Source organism: Harpia harpyja, chromosome 16, assembly GCF_026419915.1.
Source record: "Harpia harpyja isolate bHarHar1 chromosome 16, bHarHar1 primary haplotype, whole genome shotgun sequence".
Taxonomy (NCBI): Eukaryota; Metazoa; Chordata; class Aves; order Accipitriformes; family Accipitridae; genus Harpia; species Harpia harpyja.
Genome location: NC_068955.1, coordinates 24,763,135 through 24,788,813, shown reverse-complemented (window position 1 = coordinate 24,788,813; position 25,679 = coordinate 24,763,135). Strand labels below are relative to the sequence as shown.

The window sequence follows — 25,679 nt, the reverse complement described above, 5'->3', positions numbered from 1 at the left end:
TGTGTCTACATAAAGTTTAAGCCACTGGTTACTACTGCAACTGTATTTGTCTTTATTTTTGAAAGTGACGTTTTTAGCTAAATGGAAAACAAAACCAAAAAAACTGTCTGAGGGACTACATTCATACCAAAAGGAATATGCTATGACTTGACGGTAGTGGACCAGTGAGGAATAACAAGCATTTCAATACCAGAAGGGTGTTTTCTGAAAGATACACTCAACGGTTGTGAGCACTGATCCTTTAAAGCAGTCACTTTGTAGTTAATAAGCTTTTAAATTTCCACTTATCTTTGCTACATTTTAGAGACCGAGTGTTAGAGACTAAGTACATTTTGTTTAGGTGGCTTCAAAAAAATTACTTACTGGAGTTACAAAGTGCTTTGTATAGAAAAGTATTATGATTATCCACATGAACAGACCTTCATTGTCCTCTGAAGCGCAATCACTCTCTTTCTGCCTTTTTTCATTGTTTTAGGGGAAAGGCCTTAGTTTTGCTTCCAAACACTTCCATACACGTTATAGTTCTTCCTAACCCCTATTCACTTCTTGAACTGGCATGCAGAAAGAGTATTGCAACACCTTGAGCACATGGATCTTACTTAATGGCCCAGGGCAGCCACTGAGGTATTGCGCTTTCATTCAGAGCTTTGTGAATTTATCATAGATTAGCACTACTGATAGAAAGAATTTTACTGTTGTTACATGTTTTTGTACTAATTCAGGGTTCAAGCATTCTCTTGTCATATACTGTATCTGTAAACATTTATCCTTTCTTCAACAATACTACTTATCTCTATTATCCATGTAATGTTATTACTTTCTTCTATGTGTAATTCCTCAGTGCTTAAAGAGTAGTCCATTGTGTTTTCTACTTCGGTTTCTTCTTCATGTCCAGAATTACTGTCTTTTCTTACTATAGATTGCATACACTCATTTTCTTTCTGAGTAGCCTGTATTTCAGTGTCTTTTGAGTGTTCCTGACCACTCTAGCATAAGAAGGAACAAAAGATTATACATATATTAATAATTTACTACAGTCACTGATTAGATTTAAAGTTCAGGACTTAGATTTTAAATTATTTTTACAATTCTGATGGAAAACAAAGACCATTCACCTGAAGTATACAAAGTTAATGTAAATGGAGAAGAAAGCAGACTAATAGCCAAGAAGAGTAGGAAAGAAATTAGATCCTGCTATATTACAGTCCACAGAGAAAAGTTACACAGATTGACAGAATTTCTCAGAGGAAGGAATATGTGTCGTACATGTGCTGACTGGATCACTCCCTCTGTCTGGCTAAATCAGTGACCTGCTCAGTAATTACATGCAGAAAAAACCTGCGTGATGGCTATTTACACTCAAACACACGTGCATACACACACATACTAACTCCCCCCCCCCCCCCCAAACCACCTAGGATTTTTATGGGCAAATAAGGCTTATGAATTTGCAATTCCTGTCAGTCATTTCCTCATTCCCTCTGTTGTGGTTTAACCCCAGCTGGCAACTAAGCACCACGCAGCCTCTCACTCACCTCCCTCACAGTGGGATGGGGGAGACAATCGGAAGGGTAAAAGTGAGAAAAATCATGGGCTGAGATAAAGACAGTTTAATAGGGAAAGCAAAAGCTGCGCACACAAGCAAAGCAAAACAAGGAATTCATTCACCACTTCCCATCGGCAGGCCGGTGTTCAGCCATCTCCAGGAAAGCAGGGCTCCATCACACTGAACCGTTACTTGGGAAGACAAACGCCACCACTCCGAACGTCCCCCCTCTTCCTCCTTCTTCCCCCAGTTTTATATGCTGAGCATGATGTCCTATGGTCTGGAATATCCCTTGGTCAGTTGGGGTCAGCTGTCCCAGCTGTGTCCCCTCCCAAATTCTTATGCACTCCCAGCCTCCTCGCTGGTGGGGTGGGGTGAGAGGCAGAAAAGGCCTTGACCCTGTGGAAGCACTGCCCAGCAGTAAGGAAAACATCTAGGTATTATTAATACTGTTTTCAGCACAAATCCAAAACATAGCCCCATACTAGCTACTATGAAGAAAATTAACTCTATCCCAGCCAAAACCAGCACACCCTCCCAGATGGCTTTTTAACCTGAACTTGAGTGAAATTACAACAGAAGAAGCCCGAATCTACTGAAAACTTGAGAGTCACTGGTCTACTACTGTAGCTGTATTCATCTTTGTTTTTGAAAGCTGCATTCAATAAAGTTCTGTGAAAACTAGGAGCTGAATAGTGAAGAAACACCCTAATAAAATGCCACCAAAAAAAGCCCAATATATAAAGCTGTGGGAAGGGGGATGGGGGGACCATTCGGAGTGATGCCGTTTGTCTTCCCAAGTAATGGTTACGTGTGATGGAGCCCTGCTGTCCTGGAGATGGCTGAACACCGGCCTGCCAATGGGAAGTGGTGAATGAATTCCTTGTTTTGCTTTGCTTGCGTGTGCAGCTTTTGCTTTACCTATTAAAGTGTCTTTATCTCAGCCCATGAGTTTTCCCACTTTACCCTTCTGATTCTCGCTCCCATCCCACTGTGAGGGAGGTAAGTGAGTGGTTGTGTGGTTCTTAGTTGCTGGCTGGGGTTAAACCACAGCAACATAATTCATATTTCATTTTCATTCAAAAGAAACAATGATTTTTAAAACTTACACAATTTGCATTATACCTTGTAGAATTCATACAGCTTTGGCACGATGAGCGCTCATTTCAAGTCTAACTTTCATCGCGTTATTAAGTGCATACCAGCAGGTATGTATGTGTATATATTCATGTATGGGTGTATATGTATGTGAGCTATAAACATACATACATACATGCATTATGAAGAAAACGATTTTAAGTTCTTCCAAATTCTAAAATATTATTACGGTTTGTCATTTTACTGACAATTCATAGACTAGTTCTAAAAAAATAATCTGTCTTTACAGTCCTAGTGTCTTCCAAATTTCCTAACACTGAAAGCAAACTCATATATATATGCAAAATGAGTTTTCCCTTCTTTGAAGGATAAGTCGTTATTTGGATGTAAAAACTAGTGGAAAAACGGACATAACCAATACTCAACTGAACAACAGACTACACTCAATGTGCAGGCAAAGTTTTTCTTATGGCTTATGACTCTTCCCATTTTTCAATCTTATATAAGACTGGAATATAAATTTGCAATCCAGTATAAGTAAGGGATAACACATAGCTGCAGGGCTACATGCTCTTCCTTTTGCTCTGAAAGGCCATCTTTATGTGCTTAACCACTTGTTGACTTCTCATATGTGCTCTGAATATAGAGCTGAATGTGTATTTGGTTCACCCATCACTGCAAGCTCAACTCTAGTTCAACCTGCACTGCATAAAACAGCCTTTTACCTCCTGCATTCATTACTTGTTGAGCTTGCTATGCATTTGATGATTCTTAAACATGCTAAGTGAAATAAAGGCTGGGGTTTTTTTAAACTAAAACTGAAGAACTTAGATAATCTATATGTTGATAAAACAAATCTTCTGATCTGTCCCATGTTACAGAGGCTGAAATTATTCCTCTGAGTAGAAGTGGACGTACTTCCACACTTCCAGGGAACTTATATACATATGAAGTCAATCAGTCTGCCACAGTATTTGAGAAACACCCATAAAAAAAATGTTTGTGAAGTAAGATTTAGTAACGATAGATTAAGATACCTGCTATCTATTATGTATAAATTTATTAATGAGGTAACATCTCAAGTTTCTATGATATAAGCATCCCTCTGGATGAAAGGGGAACATTTTCTGGGTATAGTGAGTTTCAATGGGATCTTAGATCATTGATTACATTAGATAAATTTTTAGGTTTAGCAGTGTCAAAGGAAGATCAGTGGACATGACAGCCAGATTAGAAAAACTGTCATGTCTCTCATTCTCTAATATTTTTTACAAGAAATGGAAAGTACTGCAGCTATTAGAGACACTTACCTGCAAATTTTCCACTTGCTCAGAATGCTTATTTCCCTGAGGATGATGATAATCTTCAAGATGTCTATGAACTCCTTTAAGGGAATTCAGCTCATTTTTAATAGTGTCTATTTCTCTTCTCATGTTTTCCTCCTGTAATAATTGAGGGTACACAGAGCACAGAAACACAGATCTTTACTGCATGTTCAAATATATAAAACGGTATTTTACAGGGGTATCAACAGCTTAGCAAATTAAAGTAAATCCTTAAAAGAAAGTATAGATACTAAGGAATTTCTTTGTACAAAGTAAGATAATTTTGAACTCTTTCATTCAAACCAAAATCTTAACCGCATTTCCATTACAGATGATACCTTTTATTAATTGGTTTTTTTCACCATTTACTTCAAGTAGCAATGCTCAAGTGAGATTTGTATTAGTAGATTTCTTCCTTTTTTGGCTCAAAGATAAACATGCTAGTCAACATTCATTCTCTACCTACGCTGTCAAGAAACTACAACAGCAAATAATTTGCTTGGCACTTTACTTCTATAACTAGCCTCAAGTATCCAATGCTTCTTCAGTGAATATGTAGCAAATCTTTGTATTTAGAACAAAAAGTATGGTAAAAAATTCAAGTTGTAAAAAGAACAGAAGGGCAATTTTACAGAAATACCTTCATTTAATTTACAAATATTTGCAAAGCAGTGTATAATGTTAACATTATCCATGATGATGCTATACTTTACGATATTAAGAGACCAAATTTCTAGTTAGGTTAGCCATAGCAGAAATATGGAGGGGGGGGGCGGAATTATCTTCTAAACAAATATTGCAAACATTCCTGAGAAATGAGCAGGGCCAATTCCCATGTCTACACAGGAAGCTATGGTATAAGACTCTCCTAGGAATCAGGGAGATCCAATCTTCTCAGAGCACTGAGAATCAGAACAGTTCAGCTAGTCTGTAGTCTCATGATTGCAGTCATCTCCATAGTAGCTGCACTCAAAGAATTAGCCTTAGACAACAGTATCACAAGGACAACTTTGCATTATTTCCCCACAGCCTCCCTGAGAATCAATCTACCAATTTCAAAACCTTTCTGGCAGTAGGTGCCGATTACGTAGAAATAAAAAAGACAGACTATTAAACAAATGCTGCTTAGAGTCTGGTTTCCCCACACTAAACAGATCTTGTCTTATTGAAGAAGTATTAATCTTTCTTACTTGTAAGCATGCATTTATTATTGCAGACAATTTTTACAGCTACAATATTTTGCTGATTATTTTGGATTAAATAATTACTGAAGTATTCTTTAAAAGTAATGAAGTAGTAAAAAGAACGGCAAATACTGAAGAGAAATTATTGGATGTACACGGAGGTGAATTCACTGAGAGGACATAGAAGTTTTTACCTTTTCTTATCCCCTTCCACTCCACAGTCCACATTGAATAATTTCTGTCAAATCAGGACCTCTGCTTTAATGCAGGCCTTCAGTATCTCTACCTGATTCAGTTAGAGGTTGCTTTTTCTTTTTTCTGGGCATAAGACCCTTCAGAAGTACCTTCAGTCTGTGTCATCTCAGTCTATGTGGGTTTACATTCATTTTTTTTTACCATATGACAGTCTACTGACAGTTTTTTCAGGGTACAAGAGTGCAGCCTAGAAATGCTGGTATTCTCTGAATAAGTTGTGTAAAAAAATTGCAAATTTCCTGAAAAATACATAAAATTCAATGTAAATTAAAAACTATATCAGCTTCCATGTCTCAGTAATGGCAAGTGTGTAATTATGGAATATTTAAGTGCTTAATTCAAGGTAACACCTAATACCCTGGCTCTTGCTTTACAGAACTGCAGGAAGTGGACTGACCTTTTAGAGCACATAAGTCAACATTTCTCCTAAATCTACCTTTTAAAAATATTAATTTCTAGAATAGTCTGCATTACTGGAAAAGAAATTGGTTGTTTTTATTGCATTATTTCTGCAATATTTTCTTGGCTTTTAGGAATTACCTGAAATGCTTGATGACTATTTCAAAAACCTTTTAATACTCTAACATTTAATTTAATAAACCTACATCTTTTTTCCAAGTTCTTAGTGCTTTCTCATGCTCATTCTGAAGATTAAGGAACTTTTCTTCATTTTCCTTTGCCTTCTCCCTTTGCAGCTCATTATCTCTTTCAAGGGTCTGCAATAAAATTAATTATCCAAAAAATAATCAATACCACATTAATGAATTTTGATGTGTTTTATGTTGCTTGGACCTTTGCTTCTAACATGCTGGAAGTGCCATACAGATCAGTGATAATGTGCTATCTCAACAATAATTTTCATAAATTAACAGAAAGGTGCTTATAGTTTAGCTAACAGGAAACAGGGGGAGGTTATGAAAAAAGAAATGGCTATAAAAGGGTATAAAAACACTTGCCATTATTCAGTTTCACTGCATAAGTTTTAATGTGCTGAAAAAGTAATATGAAGTCCAGAGATGAGAAATATGAAATGTAGCACAATCTGGATCCATTGTACTTCAAGTAAAAATGACTGTATACTCAAAGAATATTATTTTTATTTTTCTGATCAGTTTTTCTATCCTAAATTGTTTATTAGCCTATCTTACAAACTGTATAAACGTTAAATTCTAAAACATATCTACTGGAATATGAAGTATAAGTCTGATTATTTTTATTAGATCATTGAAATAGAATAGAAGTGCATTAAAATAACAGTAATACTAAGTTCTATACTATCGTAATAGTACTCACAACATTTTTGGGTTAACTCTTTCAGCTTTACTCTGCTAAATTAAAAACAGTCTTGTGTGAATCAACTTCACACACATCTCAGGTACTGTTGGAATTTCTATTCTATCACATTTTTACAGCAAACAATATGGAAGATAAAGGACTTACTGCATCCATTATCTAATATATAGATGACACAAATATATTTGAAGATGTAAACATAACTTTAATGCATGTAGTGATATGACCAGCTACTTCTTTATGACTCTGCTGAGCTTCTTTGTAAGTCCACTTGAAAAATGTTGTTATGGAGGCAATACTCCAAAGCAATTCCATTTTACTTTTTACTAATTTTACTAAAAATTAGTCTGCTTCTTGATTCACTTAGCATCAATTTTTAAATGCCTATGTGAATTTAGCTACACTATTAATACAAATCTATTTTACAGGTATTAACACTAGGAAAATTCAGACTACCTTGCATTTTTATACACATGGAAAAAGTTGTGCATAAGAATATAATGGATCTTCTCTGACAGATTATATAATTAAAAAGATGAGACAATTCAACAATACATTGTCTGAATAATTGCACTCTGTTGTAGCGCCTTTTATCCAGTTCTATAAACTAGGAGCCCAAGACCTCTTGTCTTTGATAATCCTGCTCTAACTCTGAGGATGCTTTTACTTGCATCTCAAATGCAGCCTCCTCAGAGATGGAATGTAATAGTTATTCACAGCATAGCTCTTAGGGCAAAATACCAGGAGTAGCATATGAATAGAACTGATCATATGTTAAAGCCAATAATACAGAGAAGGGAATACCTGAATTCCTTGCATTCTCAAGTAGTCTGTCATCTGTTAAAGAATTACAACTTATTTTTCTGAACTCATAAGAACATTGGTATCCTAGCACCAAGTATGCATAGATAGAATGAGAAAGGACAGTATGATCCTTCTTGAATGCTACCTGGCAATTTAAGTATTCTGTCATCTCAAGCCCAAAAATAAACAGTAATTTTTTGTGAGTATAAGAATAAAAATATTTCCATAGGACTGTACAATCACTCCTTCTATTTTTCTATTATTCTGAAGAAACTCTTTTTGTTGATGAGCAAGGTCCACAAATTCGACAGGGGTGTAAGAGCATAAGAATAATACATAACCTTCAGACCCCATTCATCATATTGTGGTTCTAGAATCAATAAAGATGAAAGCAATAGCTCTCAGATTGGCAGGAAAGTGAGTAGACCCTTCAAGTTATATATTCAGCTCCCTATTTTATAAGTTCCATTTGTTGCTTTAAAAAAATAAAACCGCAAAATAAGCAGTTAACATTGTCTCATCCCCTGGAATATGCCCTAATTGTATCAAACTGTCAGCCAAATGAGTAGCTATAAAAAGCAACAACATTTTATGATTACTGTTTAAACAGAAAGACAGACATTTCTGACAAATCAAAATAACACCATGAGTTCATATGGAAAGAACAAGAACACGTGACATTCACTTTTAATATAGCATTGTATTTACATCATGCTGTTTAAGGGAATTGCTGCATTTTATGCATGTGTTTGTTGGGTTTACAAAAAAACCCATCTATTAAAATATCTAGATGTGGGACTGTTCTCTACGTTGAGAAGCATGTCTTCTTGGTTCTGGAACACTCTGAGATCAAAGAATTTTAAGTCATGAAAATCCAACACTAGACTAATATAAATACAGGAACCTAAACATCTGAAATCAGTGACTTGTCTTCCTTTTCCAGTCCCTACAGCTTTATCCAGTACTACAAAGCAGGTACTTTAATTCCTAGTAAAATTTTAGCTAGTTTCTGATGGAGAGCATAACTCATCTTTATCCTTGTTTCATCAAAATGCAAAATTCATATATTTATATTGTGGCAGAAAGCAAACTGCTTACATCTATTAAAAGACAAAGTAAAGGCTTATGTGAAGTGAATTTAATTTCAATTTAGCACAGAAGCATTTACTTAGAAGCAAAAGTATACATGCACACAGGAAGTTTAATTTTATATTAACTGAGATCCTAGTTCAAAACCTTGGCCTCACAGGCCAAGCAAAGAATGGAGTAGTTGTGGTTATGTATGGACAAATAGTAGATAATAATTATTAATAGTCCGATTAATGGTTGTACCTGAACTCTGCATGGCACATCTGACCGGAGCAGATATGACCTTAATCTTTAGTGCACTGTGGGCCAATCTGACTGCTAGTGTAATTTAGAATCTAAACTGTTCTGAGCCACTTTTACATGCTCAAAGAGGAACTGAGGAATGCTGCAACTCTACACTCTCCAGTGTGACTACTTACCACCTCTAGCATAAATATGACAACAGACAACACAGCAAGAAATGTCTAAGGGTATGCTCTTTCTTAGGCCCTCTGCTCTAATAAAACTGGGGGCAAGCTCTGGCCATGAAGATCTGAAATTTGAAGTCTTTTCCAGAAATGAAATTTATACCTACATGAAAATTATAAGAAACAAAAGTCAGAAAATAATTTGATTTCAAAATACTTGAAAGCAACCGCCAATATGTTCTGGTTTTACCTGCCAGAAATGGCTGATAAGAATGGCAACCATGATTTACTTTAGGGGCAGAACTAAAAGAGGGAAACCATAGACTGCTCTTCAAGGTTCATGCTGACAGTTAAGGAGCTGAGGGAGCAATGGAAGTGAGGTCAAAAGTTCTGAAAAGCATACAGATGTCTTTAACAGCCCTGGACTTAAAAAATACATAACAGATAGTAGCAGCTTGTCTAATCAAGAAAGATCTGACCTGATATTCTTCTTTCAGTGCATTTAATTCACTTTCCATTCTAACATTCGTTTGGGTTATTCGCTGAAGCAGCTCCTGCACACATTGTAGAGAGCTGAGAATTTCCTTATTAATACAAACAAATTAAGATATATTGAATAAGATTTTGTTTCTGAAGTTTAAAAGACATAAATTATGTAATATTTAGATTAACATATTTATTTTTATTCTGCCAGTGTTTACAAAACAATGCATAAAAAAATGTATTCCAACATCAACACTGGGGAAGGGCTTGTAGGAAGAAATCAGAACAACTCCAGGTTTTTCTGGCCTTTTGCCTTGGAGAAGATAATATTATTATAACTTTCTACAACTTACTCTTTTTCAGAGAGTTTTCTTATAACTAAAATGGACAATCCATTGATACTTTAAACATACTTCAGTGCAAATCTGAATAAAATATATCGAATCCAATGCCAGTGTGAGTTCAATTAATCTAGCAGAATAATTTTATGGTACCATATTACAGTTCTGGAAAATATGGAAAAATCCCAGAGAAATTATATGACAGGCAAGTAATCACTTCCATTAAGGGATCACCCTTAAGTGATACTCTGTATCTCCTGAATTAAATCCTAACAGATGTGAACCACCACACATTAGCTTTGCATCATATTGTGCAAGTACATCAGATTTTGCTGTCACTGTCTGAATTTTTGTGGTACCTTCATCAAGACTATATTGTTACTTCAAGGAGAGTAAGTTCAAAAAAAGAGCCACCTAAAATGAGTTGATTAAAGTGGTACAGATTTACAAAGCCATGGGTGCTACCATTAAGTTTGTTGCAGTTAGCTGAAAATATGGATGGAATGGAGACAGAGAGTCATTTTATATTAAACACTACAAAACGCACTTCCAAAGATTCAAAGACAGAGGGAATGATCTAGCCAAGCTAATCTCTACTCCCTAAAGACCACAACAGCAGTTACTAGAAGATGACATGCACAGGAAAAAACTGAGTTTCAGGCAGATGACAGTCTTAAATGTGCTCAGTTGCTTCAAAATATACTGAGAGAGGAACGTATTATTAAAACAAAGTACTTTCATATACTTGCAAAGATCTTTCAAATTTATCTACTTTTGGTTCTATTGTATACACAGATACAGCTATCTACTAAAAATAAAACCATTACTTTGGGTGAACTCTCATGCCTTTTCATGCATGTATACTCTTATGCAGAGATAAATAATACTTTTGCACTGAAGCTTAACTTATCTTTAGTTCCATTTTACATCTAGAAAACAGAACCACAGAGATGTGGAATGGCTTGCCCAGTGTCACCTGACAGGCTGGTAGCAGAGCTGGCCATGTCTTTTAAATCTAGTACAGTGTTCACTCAACAAGGTTGCTTCTCTGCATACAGTTCAGTGTAAATCAGCTGTAATTTAGATAGTATATTCAGCCTCAGTCCAAGAACCACTGAAGCCAACATCTTCAGTTAATCCAGATGGTGAATTTGTAGTGCTCTATAATATGGAAATGCAGGTCTTCTAACCCAAGTTTTTGGAGAAAACATGAAGTTCATCTCTCTATTGAAGCCCTCCCCAGATTTATACCAAAACTCTCCATATGTTAAAACCAACCAACCAACCCCTAGCAATTTACACAGAACAAAACAGAGAAACAAAATAGAGTCCTTCTCTTAGATAATACGTACCAAATATGCATATGAATTATGCTACAAGCATGTCCATATAAATGCTTTTAGTGCATTCAGGGCTGTGGGAGTAATGAGGCCTGAGTATATGTCTCATATTTTCCCTGTGTTTATTGGCAAGTATTTTTAAAAAGCAAACTCAAACCAGGCTTTTACGGATTGGAAGAGTACTGCTGGATCAGTCTTCAATGAGCGCTCAGTGGGTATACAAGTAAGCTACTGCTTGTGTCTCTCCCTGAGAACAAGAATGATACACTTCTCTGACATGTTTGGTTTAATGAACTGCAGAATGAAAATTCTGCAACTGTTTAAGAAAAAAAAAAGCCAAACCAACCACCCTTTTTACGCTTCATATTCTGCAAAGCAGTGTATTATGCTGTTATTACAGGGAACATAATTTTTTTGCTATGTTTGATACTTGACTCCGTGTACCTTGGTTTGAATATCAGGATTTGCTCTGGAACATACCTGAGTTTGTGATAGAAGACAGTTTTAACTCTGTTCAGCTGTGTATAAGTGTAGCTTAATATTCTAAACGTGTATGTTCTGTATGAATGGAACACCATTTCCTTTGTATATGATTGACACATGATTCCAATTTTACCTGGTTTCAATACCAGCAGTATTGTAATAAACTGTTGGCAACCAGAAAGCAGAACAGCGAGCATGTTATGCAAATCTTATTGCTTATTTGTACTGAACCAATATGTCAACAACTATTTCATCGGTATACCAAATTCCTCCCCTCTGAATTCAAAGACAAAAGTTAAGACTTGGAATAAAGTGTCAAACAATGGACTTTTTTCTGGTAATACACTTTCTAAAAACTGAGGAGTAAGATCCCATTTATGTTAGTATTAAAATATTTTTGAAGACTAAAAGGTGAATTTAATTAGTTTTAGTAGCTTAGTATAATACTTTAAGAAACTTAAATATGAAATATAGCACATATATTATTCTTAAGTGATTTTTTAAATAGCAAAGTTGTATTAACAACTCACCAGCTTTTCTTCTTTAATGTGAGTGTTTTCTTCTTCAACTTTCTTACTAACTGCTGTCTCCTTAAAAAAAGAGCATAAAGAACAGTAAAAGGCATTTAAAATTACTGTCTATTTTCTGCAGTAATATTGTATTAATGAGATATTGTGAATCATCATGAGGCTATTTAAAGAAACTGAATTATTTTGAAATGTCTTCTTATCCATATTTTTTTTACTATAAAATTATACTTATATTCATATAGCTTATTTACTTCCCTAGAAAAAGTCGTTCTCAAAATAGTTTTGTTATATTGTATATCCAGTCAGTAGAAAGGAATCACTAATCCGTATACATCAGAGAGATCATTGCCATGATGTTTGCTGAACGAAGAACAGAAAATATTCACCAAAAACTTAATTAGTTTAAATTCCAAAATACCATTCTGATTTTTTGTTGCAGTTCTTGAAACTGTTTTTCCTTTGCTGCAAGATTGATGTTTTCTTCTCCCACCCTGTACTGAGATGTGACCTTGGACCTTATCAAGTCTGTAGTTACTTTCTTCAGTTCCTTAACACAGGAAACACATATAAATAGTTGATCCAGTATAGGCATTGCAATTCAAAACAAAGACAAATCTTTTAAACTATCCTGAGTCATGCCCTAATTTTAGATAATGTATGGAAACAACAGAATAAATTAGAGGAACTGAAATTTTTAGGACTGACTTGCTAAACTTTAAACTTGTCACACATGGCTAAAAGTTTATTTTCAGAGGTAAAATGTTATTGTGCCAACTTTACTCTGATGTGTTTATGATACTTAAGCATTTTGTTATTTTCTCTTAAAAGAAGTATATTAGAAGTGGAAATTGAGTTGGTGTTGGTAAAATCTCTTACACCAAGATATACAATAGGAATAAAGTACCTATTATAACTACTGTGTAGGTTCCTGGGAATCAGGATGAAAAAAGGAAGAACAGCGACTATCTGGTAAAAACAGGAACTGGCTATAAATTTGGAGGATCTTTGCTTTTCCTGAAACATTAATTACTTAATCTCAGGAGAATGCTAAATTAATTTTATATTAGAGGCTTCTACAACATGAATTTCCATCTAAAATATACCTTTGATTTTATAGTCTTTACAGTCTTTTAAATATCCTGCTTTTTTTTTGGGTATCTGTTTTCTAACCAGTTTATTCCAAGCTCCTAGTGCAGCAAATAAACAGCAAATGCTTTGATCTCATTAAATTACAACTTATAGTTCCTGGAGTCATAAATATTGTGCCCTGTTCTCCCCCACCCCTCCCATTCTGGTACAAGGTAGTCTGTTTAATATCGCTCTCTCCTTGAGCACTCTGACGTTTACTCAGACAAATAGCAGAGGTTATGAATGCTGTTCACAGATAGTATCAAGAATTCTTCATGATGCCATAGTGGTGAACCAAGCATTCAGAATGGTAATAGTTTTATCTAACAACTAAGTTCAGTCTGTTTAACTTTTCTTCACAAAACTGGAATTCCATCTTATCACAGACCAATGGTTTAACTGTTCTGGACAAAATCATATAGCAGTACAAAAGAAAAAGGGAAGATTACATTGTAGCTGAAATTCACAAATACAAAGTTTTACAGAAAATACAAGTATAGGTACGACTTTTAAATAAATCATTTTTTTGCTAGAGGCATTATTTCTCATGTATTTTAGCAATAACCGAATCAAAAATGATCTAGTAAGTACTAAGTGTAATTGCAGAATCAATTATAGAACCCAAAGACAGCAGTGCTTTAGAATTGTGATACCCTGTAAGCTAGTAAGGCTTTTTCCATCTTTTGCAATAAAAACATATATTAGTTGTAGTGTTTTTACTAGATGGCTCTGTAATGAAATATGCAAGGAGAGTTCCTCTATTTAAGCGGCAGAAGGTGCAAGCAGTTTTAATTTTGTAAAAGTGAAAAGATGCACTGTGCCAGTCTTTACAGAGAACTAGAGGAATGGTATACAAAACATAGCTAACAGGTTGTGTGCTACACAAGCAGGTGCAAAAGCCTGCTATGGATCTGATACGATGTATTTTCCAAAACTCAGGAGTTTATTGTGTGCAGAAAAATCTTGCTACTTATTTTGTCGGGGGAAAGAACAAGTCTACTAAGTAAATCATGCCCTTGAGGTAGCAAAGATGACTGGATTTTCTTCTTTGTATATAGCAGGTGGATGTGTATAATCTATCTGGAACCAAACCCAGATCTGCTAATCAGCAATCAAAGCTGTAGGCAGGAAAAAACAAAACCAACAGACAACCAAAAAATGACACAAACCTAAAAAGAACCAACACAAACCAGATCACCAAAAATAATGAGAAAGTTTTCCATGGTGAGTGAAAGCACAAGCTATGTAGTTGTGAAAATAATATAAAATAATTTTAGAAATACATATGTGTATTTTCTTGTACTCTGAAAAAAAAAAAATCATCCCCAGAGTTTTTGCTTCTTTTTCTAGCAGCTTTCTGTCATTAATAAGATCACTAGTAGTATTCAGAACCCTATAAATTAAATTGAATCTGGAAAATAATTTTATCAGTTTTTGGGGAATGCTAAGAATGATAAGGCTTTAAACCCATTCCTTTGATGTGTTGCTAGCAGCCAACGCTTAGGGACATGGTTTCAGAAACACTTCAAGCCAGCGTAAGTCAAGAGTGTCACAAAAGAAACAGTCCTGCTCCTTAAAAGTATTTTCCTTTTGCCAGTTGATCTAAGCTAAAACTTCCTCCCTTTTTTGGTAAAATGTAGTTTTGATCAACACAAAATTTTAATTCTACTTTCCCTCAAGGCCACACAAATACATGTGCCAGCATGAAGAGGTGGTATGGCACTGGAAAAGCAGCCAGCACAGGCAGATGTAACCACTTCCCAAGACAGTGCTGATACCTTACACAAACTTTAAGTGTATCCAAAATTGCAAGATACCTTACACAAACTTTAAGTGTATCCAAAATTGCAACTACATTTTTTGCTCTCTTCCTAGATTGGTGCAACTGTCTTGTAATCTTTCAGGCCTTGAGCAGCATAGCTGTCTTTTAAGCAGCAGAACAAAAGAAACCTTTTTCTTGGCCAGATTTCAATGCAAGCATTTTCACAGTGGTTGAAAAGAATCCTACCACACTGAATATCTAAGCGTTCAAATCCTAAAATAAACGTTACTGAAAAGGAAATTGTGCCACAGTCCATTAAGCTAAGATTTAGGAACTGGGCTTGTAAGCAGGCAATGTCAAGAGGAAACTACAACCTCTCCAAATAATATTTCTTTCCACAAATCCCAGAACACTAAACCTGTGCAGAATGGACCTCAATTTAACCCACATTTTACTGTTGTACATATTTAACACCCCCATCACACACTTGCAATTTCATTAAAATTGGAGATTAGTTTATTTTTATCCATAAATGTTGAATAGCATTCACTAACTTCATGTTCCCATTAAGAACAAATGTGTGAGATCATCCTGGTCTGAGTCGAAGTAATGGCCGTGATAAGAGCTGACAGCCAAATTAAGATTTTTACTACTATGGATAGTCATTCGCACTCCAACACTGAGGCTATAGAGGAAAGAAGTTTGAACCCACAAGCTGTCAGAGCTGTTAGAGGTCAGTCAAGTCTCCAAGGCAGATAAAACCAGCTTTGTAAGTTGTCCCAACTTGTGCTGCAGATATCATGACTTCTTTCAGCTATGTAGCAAGTGAAAACAGCCTGGTAATCCCTCTTTCAAACTACCCTAAATATCAAAGTTTTCTCATTGCTTTATACCTGTTGTAGGTCCCTTCAGCCCTATGACAGATACATTCCCAAACAAGGGAAAACACTTGACTGCTTTAAGATCACTTCTGCAATGGTTAGGCTAAGTACAAGGTAACCACAATCAAATGAAACAAGCTCAGGGGACTTCTTACTGGGTTCAAACACGTCTTTTCTCTTCTCTTGCAGAGTGACCGAAAAGACAAGCCCACAGCCCTTCACAAACAGAAGTTGTGCTGAACTAAAAAGTGCCATTACAGATATAGTTCAGAAATGTATTCTCTCACTGCATAACTTTCCAGAAATGTTTTATAAGCAACCTGTCGAAATAGGGAATGATGAAAGAGGGCTGTATTTTTTTGTACTGTATTGTTAATCTTTAACTCTGTTTTCACAGAAATTCTGTGTTTTGAGGAAAAAGGCATGTCTTTCTGTAATATACAACTTTTATTTATAAAACTATGTTTACAAATAAGCAAACCCCCACTTTTTTGCAAAATAAGGCATTGCCACAGCAAAGTGCTACAGCACTACCTAAATATTAAAATGCTAAGAAATTAAGTTCCAGTTCAGTTTTCCACCATCATTCAGAATAGGATGGTCAAATACTAAACAACCAATAAGAAATTCAGAAATAACCATGATAAAGGCATTTCCTGGTGAACCGAGGAAGCCAGATTAAGTTTCATTTGGCCCCTTTTTCTGCTTATCTAACAGTATTTTATTTAAAATTAATCACCCATGACCTTAAGAATCAAGACTACAGCTGAAAAAAAATGGATCAAGCAATATGTTTGATTACTGGAATACATAAATCAGTAGCAGTTTATCGCACACCTCTGTTACTCACAGATTTCACTACATAAAATTTTCATAAACATTTTTTTTTCTTACCTCTCAAATTACTTACCCTCAGAGAATTCTAAGTAATGAATTATTCCTGGTTTCTTAACCAAAAGCAACAAATCTGATTTACTGTGATGCTTACAAATTTCTAAAACTCCTAAATTTTGATATTTACGATATCTTTCAATAAAGGTATGCTGCATTTTAGATGAATATCCCTCTTTTCGTCACATACAAATTATTTATTCTTTTTTAAAGGAATTGTACAGATGAAGTGTACTCAATGCACACAAGACAAAGTTGTCCTCAGACCTTCAGGGCTATAACTATATTAGCATTCTAACAAATATGGCTTTTCTGTAGAGGAAAGTTATCACCACTGACAACTTCCAATATTTTTCTGTTGCTCTTCCATCCATCAAATATTTCAGATAAATAGTTTTTATGTATAATATATAAACATATATATAACCTATCATTTGCTAAATAAACATTTCTAAATAACATAAGACCTAATTGTGATTTAGATATTGAAAAGTTTTCCAGTGTTCTGCTTTACTGTTTTTGTGTTTCTCAGTCTGCTTTTATGATGGTAGGAGTTCTGAAATCTCCAAGATCAAACAGTCACTTCAAAAGTTGATCTTTTTGACACTGAGGTTTGCCATGTTATATTCTAGTATCTACCTAAACAAAACTAGATTTAATTCCTGATTAATCTTTACTGTGGCTAGAATATTTTCATGTAATAAAAATTAAATAAAGCACTAGAGAAGGTGAGAATGAAACAAATGAAAAAATCTTAAAATGTCTCTGTTTCAAGATAAAATTTAATTTAAAGTCAAGCTTCTAGAGGCATCATACTCCAAAGAATCTTAACAATAAGATGCTATATGCTCTTAAGAACAAAAACCAACACTAGATTCAGGAAAAATTTTCAAGTACTTCTGTACCTTCAAATCTCATTTTTCAGGCAAAAAAAGGTCATGACAAGTAAACATCCAATTTTTGATCAATTTAACCCAAATATAAAATGGTCATAGTCCCTTCTCCTCATTTACAAATTATCTCCCCCCACCCCTTTTTGTTTTGCAAGAAATTCACAAACTTTGCAAAGATTCCATGGTAGTCCAAAGCATTCGTCTGGAAGCTGGGGATTAACATTAGGCCAAGAAGTTGAGAACAATCATACATTTGTTACCTACCTAAAATCCTCAGAGAATCAAAGGGAGAAAAAAAAAAAAAAGTGGAACAGAAAAATAAGGGTCCCTTTGCTCTTCTCCTGTCAGCACTTAAGAAACAGCTCAAAGGAAAAAGAGAACTTATTCTTCTCACTATTATGTATGTTCAAGAGTGCAACTCAAAAACATACCTGGCCAATAGTAGTTTCTGAATAGATGAGGGCAGAAAAGAGCTTAATGGCCAGACAACTACTTTGTCCATAGTATCACTATCATCTAATGTCTCAGTTGCCCTGGCACAAAACTCTCCCATTTCTAATGGAGATTCAGTTACGCTTTTTATCCTACGTTCAAGCTACCAGCTTGCTTCTATGGCAACTACTCTTCATGTTCTACCTCTCTTTGACTAAACTGAAAACACCACTGCCACCTTTCCATATGAGATGGGAGAAGCAATGACAACACAGCACAGGGAAAACAGAAGTTACTAATAACTAACAAGAAATAAGTAGGATGCTGTAGAGGTGATTGAAATTCCCAAGTTACAGAAACTGTTCAGAGCTCCTCCAATTTTAATTGGCATTCATCTGAAGTATCTGTGCATAACAAGGGAGCGTAAGACTAATTTAGCCATTAGTCACAGAATGAGGAACAGTTCTGCTGCTTGTCCACTACTTCTATTAATACTACAGCAGCTTGTAGAAGTCCCAAAGAATCCCACTTATACATTCAGAAATGCATACTATACTTACATCCTTCAGATTACTTATTTCTGTCTCTTGTCTTTTATTCACTGATGTGAGTTTCTTATTGAGCTGTATCGCTTCCTGTACTTTAAAAAAAAGTTAAAACATGTTAATAAACACTCGCATATTTGAATGAGTATTCAATTTATAACTACAATGTATGTGTATATAATTTATAAAACAATTAAACATCTTTGTGGAAAAGAGACTGAGACTGAAAATACGACTCAACTACTTTTTCTGTATAGCGTAATACTACACTGGAGGATTACACCAGGTGGTACCAGGTGTTCTATATATCAAACAAAGAGTTAAGACTTTTCTGTATGCTGGTTTGCTTTTTTTTTTTTTAAATTGTAATTTCATTTTTAGTGTCATTTGATGTCACTTTATTAGGATCACTTCTCCATGAACTTTTAATCTTAGTTTTGTTTTTTAACTAAGGCTTTGCTTGTAATTTTCTGATGAGTTTGATTATTTTTAGAGGAACATATAACACAATGGACCACAGAACATTCAAATAATTGAGTTAACATAGGTACAGAGCTATATGCGCATAGGACGTGGAAGACAGCAAACAGCAGAGGATAATGGAGAGGAAAACTCTAAGAATAAGCTCTGTCCCTTTTAAAAGGGAAGGGAATTTTCTCTTAGACTTTATACAGGCCAAGATATCACTGGGAAATTGCTTGAAGTTTCACAATGAAAGGCTGAAGATATTCACTGGTCCCTGTACTTTTTCAATCACCTCTATTCAATCTTAGTATTTTGATCCTCTGAGGTCTCTCTTCAGCCTTTTTTATTTCCTGAGTCCTCTTTATTCACTCCTGATCTTTTTTCTTTATTTTCTCAAAAAGCTTCTGGCACAACACTTGAATACAAGAACTCTAGACACTCCATCACACCCAGAAACCTTTTCTGTTAAAGGTGGTAAACATCATAGGGAATGATGGACAACAGCCTTACAATACCATAAGCAATTTTATAGTTTTATATGAGAATACGTGCTTAACAAATTAAAATAGCTCAGAATGTAACAAATATCTTCTGATACAACTTAGATAAAAACCACGAAAACAAGCAGGCAAAAAATGGTAAAGCTCTCTCCTATCTTTCAACAAGTCATGTGTTGACTCTCTAGCTTTAAAATGCTAATAGTGGGGTGTTAGTTAGGCAATAAAGTTTTAGATTTATTATAAATTGTAGTATTTTTCCCTATACAGCACTATAACACATCAATTTTCACTTTTTTTCCTACATGCTGCTTTAATATAGCAGATAAAGAACAACAGTTTATAAATTTAAACAACTTGCATAAAAAATGGCTCATATACTTTCTTTCTGACTTTTCCGCTGACTGCAGTTTCTTGCTCAGAATTTACAAGTTACCTACACGCCTATTGCACGTCTTACATACTGCAATGCAAATTGAATTCTCTCTGCAGTAAAAGACACACTAGAGTCAAAGTGGTAAACAGATTGGCTTCTTGAACAAAAGCAGTTAGTAACATTTAATCTTTTCTAGAGGTTCATTTTGCAATTACTGATAAATGTAAGTAGAAACAGGGCAAAAAGCATTTATATATGATTCAAATAGTGTAAATACTAAGAGTAAATGTTATTTTTCCATGAAATTGCAAAAAGACTTTTCTGTACCTGACACAATAGAAAAGCCCTGTCCAATGAAAATAAAAGGAAAGCACAGCAATGTGTTCTCATAATTCGTTTTTAATATTAAATAAAAAAACCAAAACACAAAAAGTAACTTGAGGTACTGAAATATCACAAACACACATAGAACATGTTACCCATTTATTCAAACTGGATCTGAAAAACTGTTTGGTTTCAGGCAGAAAAACTCCCAAACTTATAAGCTTTGGTACTTGAAAAGTTTTTGGGGTTTTGTGGTTGGTTTGTTTTTTGTTTGCTTGAAGTTTCTTTTTGTTGTATGTTTTGAGTTATACAACTACTTCTCCCTTTCCTTAAAAAAATAACAGTTATTTTGATTTACGCCCTGTGTATGTGTTTACATGGATGAAAACTGCAGGCACACAAAACAATATACAAGTCCATATTCTACACATACTGTGATGCTTGCATAGAAATTTATCACAGTTATGAGAAACAAGGATTTCTCTCTCAAATTAATACGTACAAAACTTCATTTAAATGAGGTATTTTTATTACATGAGGTTATCAGCTTTGTTATTTTACAGATAAAAATTACATTTTTATATAAAATAAAAGTATGTGGAATAGTATTTTTGTGTGTTAGTAGTCTCACAAATAATTTTATGTTTCAACACATGAACAGAGTTAAGGTACATATTTGTAAAGCTTAAATAGCTATATAGTCAGAATCTACATAACGATAACTGCATAAAATTATTCATACCATCCTATTTATTTACTGAACTGGTTTTAAGATTTTATGTTTCTGTACTAGAAAATAATTTTTATTATTTCATTAGTGTTTTCTGTCCATTTCCCAACATTAAACCTACTTTAAAAAGCATTCATTTTCCCCTATTTGCTAATTCCTTTACTTTCACCCCCTCATTTGAGCTGGTAAAACTGTTTAAGTTGATTATGCCGAATGGCAGCAGGAAGCTGATCCAAATTAAGCATAATTTTTTTTTTCTTTTTTTGAAAGGGGTGGGTCTGCTGCTGGATTGTTTTGAACATGAATCAGTTCCTCAATATCATTTACTATATGGTCACACACACAACTGTAGTAGTGTATCAGCAAAGAGCAGAAGCAGTACAGGGCCTGTGCTGCTTAACCTAACACTGTCACAGAAAGAAACACTGAGGAAGCTACTGAGATACAGTCATTATCAGTTGTTATATTTGATGTTTAGCACGGGGTAGCTGCTATTTTTCTGAGTTGTCAGGTGTCTCCACCTCAGCGTTGTCAAAACACAGCAAAAACAAATGCTGGATGACATTTCAGACATACATACCACTATGCTCTAGTTTTCCATGAACACCTTTTACGATTCCAAACTGACATGCAATAGTAGCATAACACCTCTCAACTTCATTCAGTTTCTTATGATGCTCCTCTTTCACTGTTAGGTACATCTGTAATTTCTGATCCTGTTAGAAACATAAATGAAGTACCTACTTAATGATGGTAAGTAGCATGTATAAATCAACTCTCCAAATGCTTTTTAACATAATAGCATAAATGCAAAATCATTCCCAGATCATCTCAGTTGTCTATTTCATATCTAATCATCAGTTCCCATTTCCAGATAGCAGCTTATGCTGAAGGCCTTCAGCTGTATGTTAGATTATCAAAAAAGCACATTAACATATTTTTATATGTTGTCCCTTATATTTAGGAGAACTTTCATGTAAATGTCTTGTATTTGTATTAACCGTTTTCAAATCGTGATTTCAAGTTTTCCTTTGTTATGTGGCTTAAACATGTTATTTAACTTGCCATTGTATTGCGAACATAGCCTAACATGATAATGCTGACTGTGGTTTATACTTGCCGTCCTGCACTACCACTCAGTACTGCATTGTGTTCTCGCATTCCTTTGATGTAGGATGTCCATGCAGTTTAATGCAGTCCCCACCCTACATCAGCTATTCAGATGGGGGCTGTACCTGCCCATGTCTTTGGCTGCAGATTCAAAAAAATACAGTGGCTTCAGCAGCTATGTTTGTACCTCATTGCCCCAGCTGCTTATTTGTCTCTACTGTAGTATTAAACCAAATATGCCACGCTCTCAGGTTGCAGCAATGCAACAAAATATGGGGCCCATTTAGAAATTCTAGACAGCTTAAATCACAGCCCCCACAACCATTGTCCCAGCACCTTCATAGAGCAGCACAGGGCAGAAATGAGTAAGCAGCTGGAGACAGCTAAGAGTAGGAGCTCCTTAAACTTTGGCAACAGTGCTAGTGTATGCACCATGAAAATAAGGCCTATAGATAGTTATTGTCTCCTGCTACATAACAGAAGCAATCTATTATGCACACAGTGTTCACTTGTCTCTGTAAAGCCACTAGTAAATGTACTGTCTTCCTTTTATGGTCTTAAACACTTTCCAGCATAACATGGTTTTAATCAACAAGGAAAACTTTAAGCTACATTGCAATACAAACTGAAACAAAAATACTGGGTTTTTTTTCAATACAACATTGTTTAAAGTAAAGGGCCACTATGATAATCAAGGGATTTGAGCACCTGACATGTGAGGAGAGGCTAAGGGAACTGTGACTGTTCAGCCTGGAGAAGACTCAGGGGGATCTTGTCAAATATGTGTATATACTAGGTGGGGGAGGAGGAAATAAAGACGACACAGCCAGACTGCTCTTAGTGCCCACTGACACAAAGTGAAATACAGGAGTTTGCACTTAAACTTGAGGGGACAAAAATTACTGTATGGGTGGTCAAACATTGGTACAGGTTGCACAGACAGGCTACAGCATCTGTCTGTGGAAATATTAAAAACCAGACTGGACATAGCTCTGTGCAACTGGCTCTAACTGACCCTGCTTTCGAGCAGGGCAGGGTTAGACTAATCGATGCCTGACAGTTTCATCCATTCAAGTTCTGGGATTGTTAAAAATGACATAGTGCCAGAACAATTAGGAGAGAATTTGTGTATTTGACACACCTAAATAAAATAATCTCAATGTACTTCTAAAAACCAGAAGTGCATCAACTACTTCTAGAGTAGTGGTGACTTTGATTTAGATTAGTGAAACTGATGCAGATTAATACCCCATGCTTCCCAGAAAAACCTAAATAACCTTTTAACAAGTAATTATTAATTCCTCAGTATCAATTAGCAGTTGTAGTACCTTCAAATATGATGAATTCACTTCTATTTTAAGATTAAGTATCGGGGGGGGAGGGGGCGTTCTAACTACTTTTGTAAGCATCTAACACTTTATTTTTACTTCTATTAACATTTTGGCCTAAGTAATACATTATCGCAATGAATCCCACATGGTAATTAAGTAAAATGTATTTAAGTTTAATGAATTTTACTAGTCTCTCGTGTTTTGTGAGGGGGTGATTGAAAATACATATTCACAGGAAACTATATTCAGTGACACATGCCACTGTTTTTTTGAAAGTTATTTGTTATCCTTTCTTTCATATACAGTAAGTTTTTTGTGTTCCTCTTTATACTGTATTTTTGTTAATAGCTTTGTAGGTACTATTTGGTCAATTTTAAAATTAATTTTCTCTGAAGAGAGTGGGTTAAATTAGTTCCTGAGAAAAAGATAACCATTTATTTAGACATCTAATCTGTTTCTAACCTACAGTAGAGCAACACAGCAATGAAAATTAATTGGGCCAAATTCATTCCTGTGTGTAAATTCAAGTTACACAAGCATGAATCTGGCCCAGTCTGTTTGGCTTCTGTAAGGCTCCATTTCCATACAGTAACAAATGCAATACATGTCCAAGCATCAGAGGATAATAAAAGCTGATAGTAATCAAAAGAAATGACCAACATGAGGCTAGCAAAAGAGGATATACAATACAAATTTCTCATGTTTTATAAGGTATGAAATTAAACACACTACAGCAAATGGAAAGTCATAATGGAAGCACTGGTAAAGAAACACCACCACTTATAGAATCACTGCAAGGAATGTAGGTTGTGAATGTCCATCTACTTTCTCTTTTTCCTAATCATAAGTAAACTGGTGAAGAACTGTGCTTAACTAATGCTAGGATGTGGATTTTATAAAAAAAAAAAAAAAAAAAAAAAAAAGGAAAATTGTATTTGTTTTTCCTGATAATCATTCAGGTGTATTCTAAGAGATCGATGAACAGGGAGGCATCACTAATTTGAGACTCGAACAGCTTATGGCAAGATCTGACTTTTTTTCACTTTCTTTTATATGGATTTTTCTTCATGTTCTCCCTATTTCTTTCTTAAGTCAGCAAGACAGTGCTAGTCCCTCCTCCTCACTAGAAAAGTAGAAATAGGCTTTGTTGTTTCCCAGGGCTCTTTCCAGTGAGAAAAGGAATTGGCCTGCTATATCCTCAAGAGTTTTATTAAAAGCTTACCGCTGGCCTAAATATGATTTTTGATGGCAAGCTGCTCTCCAGGCTTAGTGCACAGTAAAATAAAAGCCTGAGTATGTGATTCTTCTGCTTACAGTGAAAAGGTCTTAAAACATTCTTCCATAGAAGACAATCAAGAAATACCAGGAGACACTGCAGGATAGGGAGGGTATGACCCTGGAGTTGGAGTAAGACCCACAGAATCTTGGTGGTTCTTCCTAATGTCTGATACTGCAAGGACAGGAATTATTGCCCTGCTCTTCACCAGTAATAAAGATAAGCTGGGATGGGGAGTGGAACTGATTGTGGCCATATGGTTTGTTGAGGCACAATGATTTCTTGGTGGAACTAGACCAGAGAAATGGCTCAGGGTCAGGTAGGTGACTGGAGGAAGACAAAGAGGGAATTGCTCATATCTCAAAGATATTCTGGAAATTGAGTCACTAGTCAGAGTTACTCAGTGAAGCAGAAGGTGGTAATTGGGAGGTGAAAGTGTCAAAGAAACAAAGGAGATGTAATAGCATGGAGACCTAAGGCAAGATCATGTGAAAATTATGCAAAGGGTTACCAACTGTAAATCTTCAAAAGAGGAAATTTTTTCCCCAACAGTTCCTTTACTTCCCACCATTTTTCTACTTCAAAATAATTATATTTAATTCATACTGTATCACTGCCTTCTCACTGTATTTTTAAACAACATAGCAGTTACAGGCAAATTCCTAAAAAATGTGGAAAGGAAATAAAAATAACATTCCTATCTTAATAATCTAAGAACAAACCAACTTTTAAAATTACATTTATTTAACATTTTACAGGAATTCATTTTTCATTCATTTGGCAACTACATCCGTATTAGAAAACTAAATGGTGGCAGGGAAGCTCTCAGGAAATGCCTATACTGTTGTTAAAATATCCAT

The 25,679-nt window shown here is 35.1% G+C and overlaps 1 protein-coding gene across 1 annotated transcript in view; it reads right to left on the bottom strand.

Moving 5' to 3' along the window:
- The window catches only part of CCDC73 (coiled-coil domain containing 73), a 103,638-nt gene that overhangs the window by 8,528 nt on the left and 69,431 nt on the right, over window positions 1-25,679 (bottom strand). The window contains 8 exon segments of the mRNA XM_052810635.1: window positions 818-986; window positions 3,955-4,086; window positions 6,014-6,124; window positions 9,481-9,585; window positions 12,179-12,238; window positions 12,597-12,725; window positions 18,726-18,805; window positions 21,683-21,818. Of these exon segments, the coding sequence (XP_052666595.1) occupies window positions 818-986; window positions 3,955-4,086; window positions 6,014-6,124; window positions 9,481-9,585; window positions 12,179-12,238; window positions 12,597-12,725; window positions 18,726-18,805; window positions 21,683-21,818 (922 nt within the window).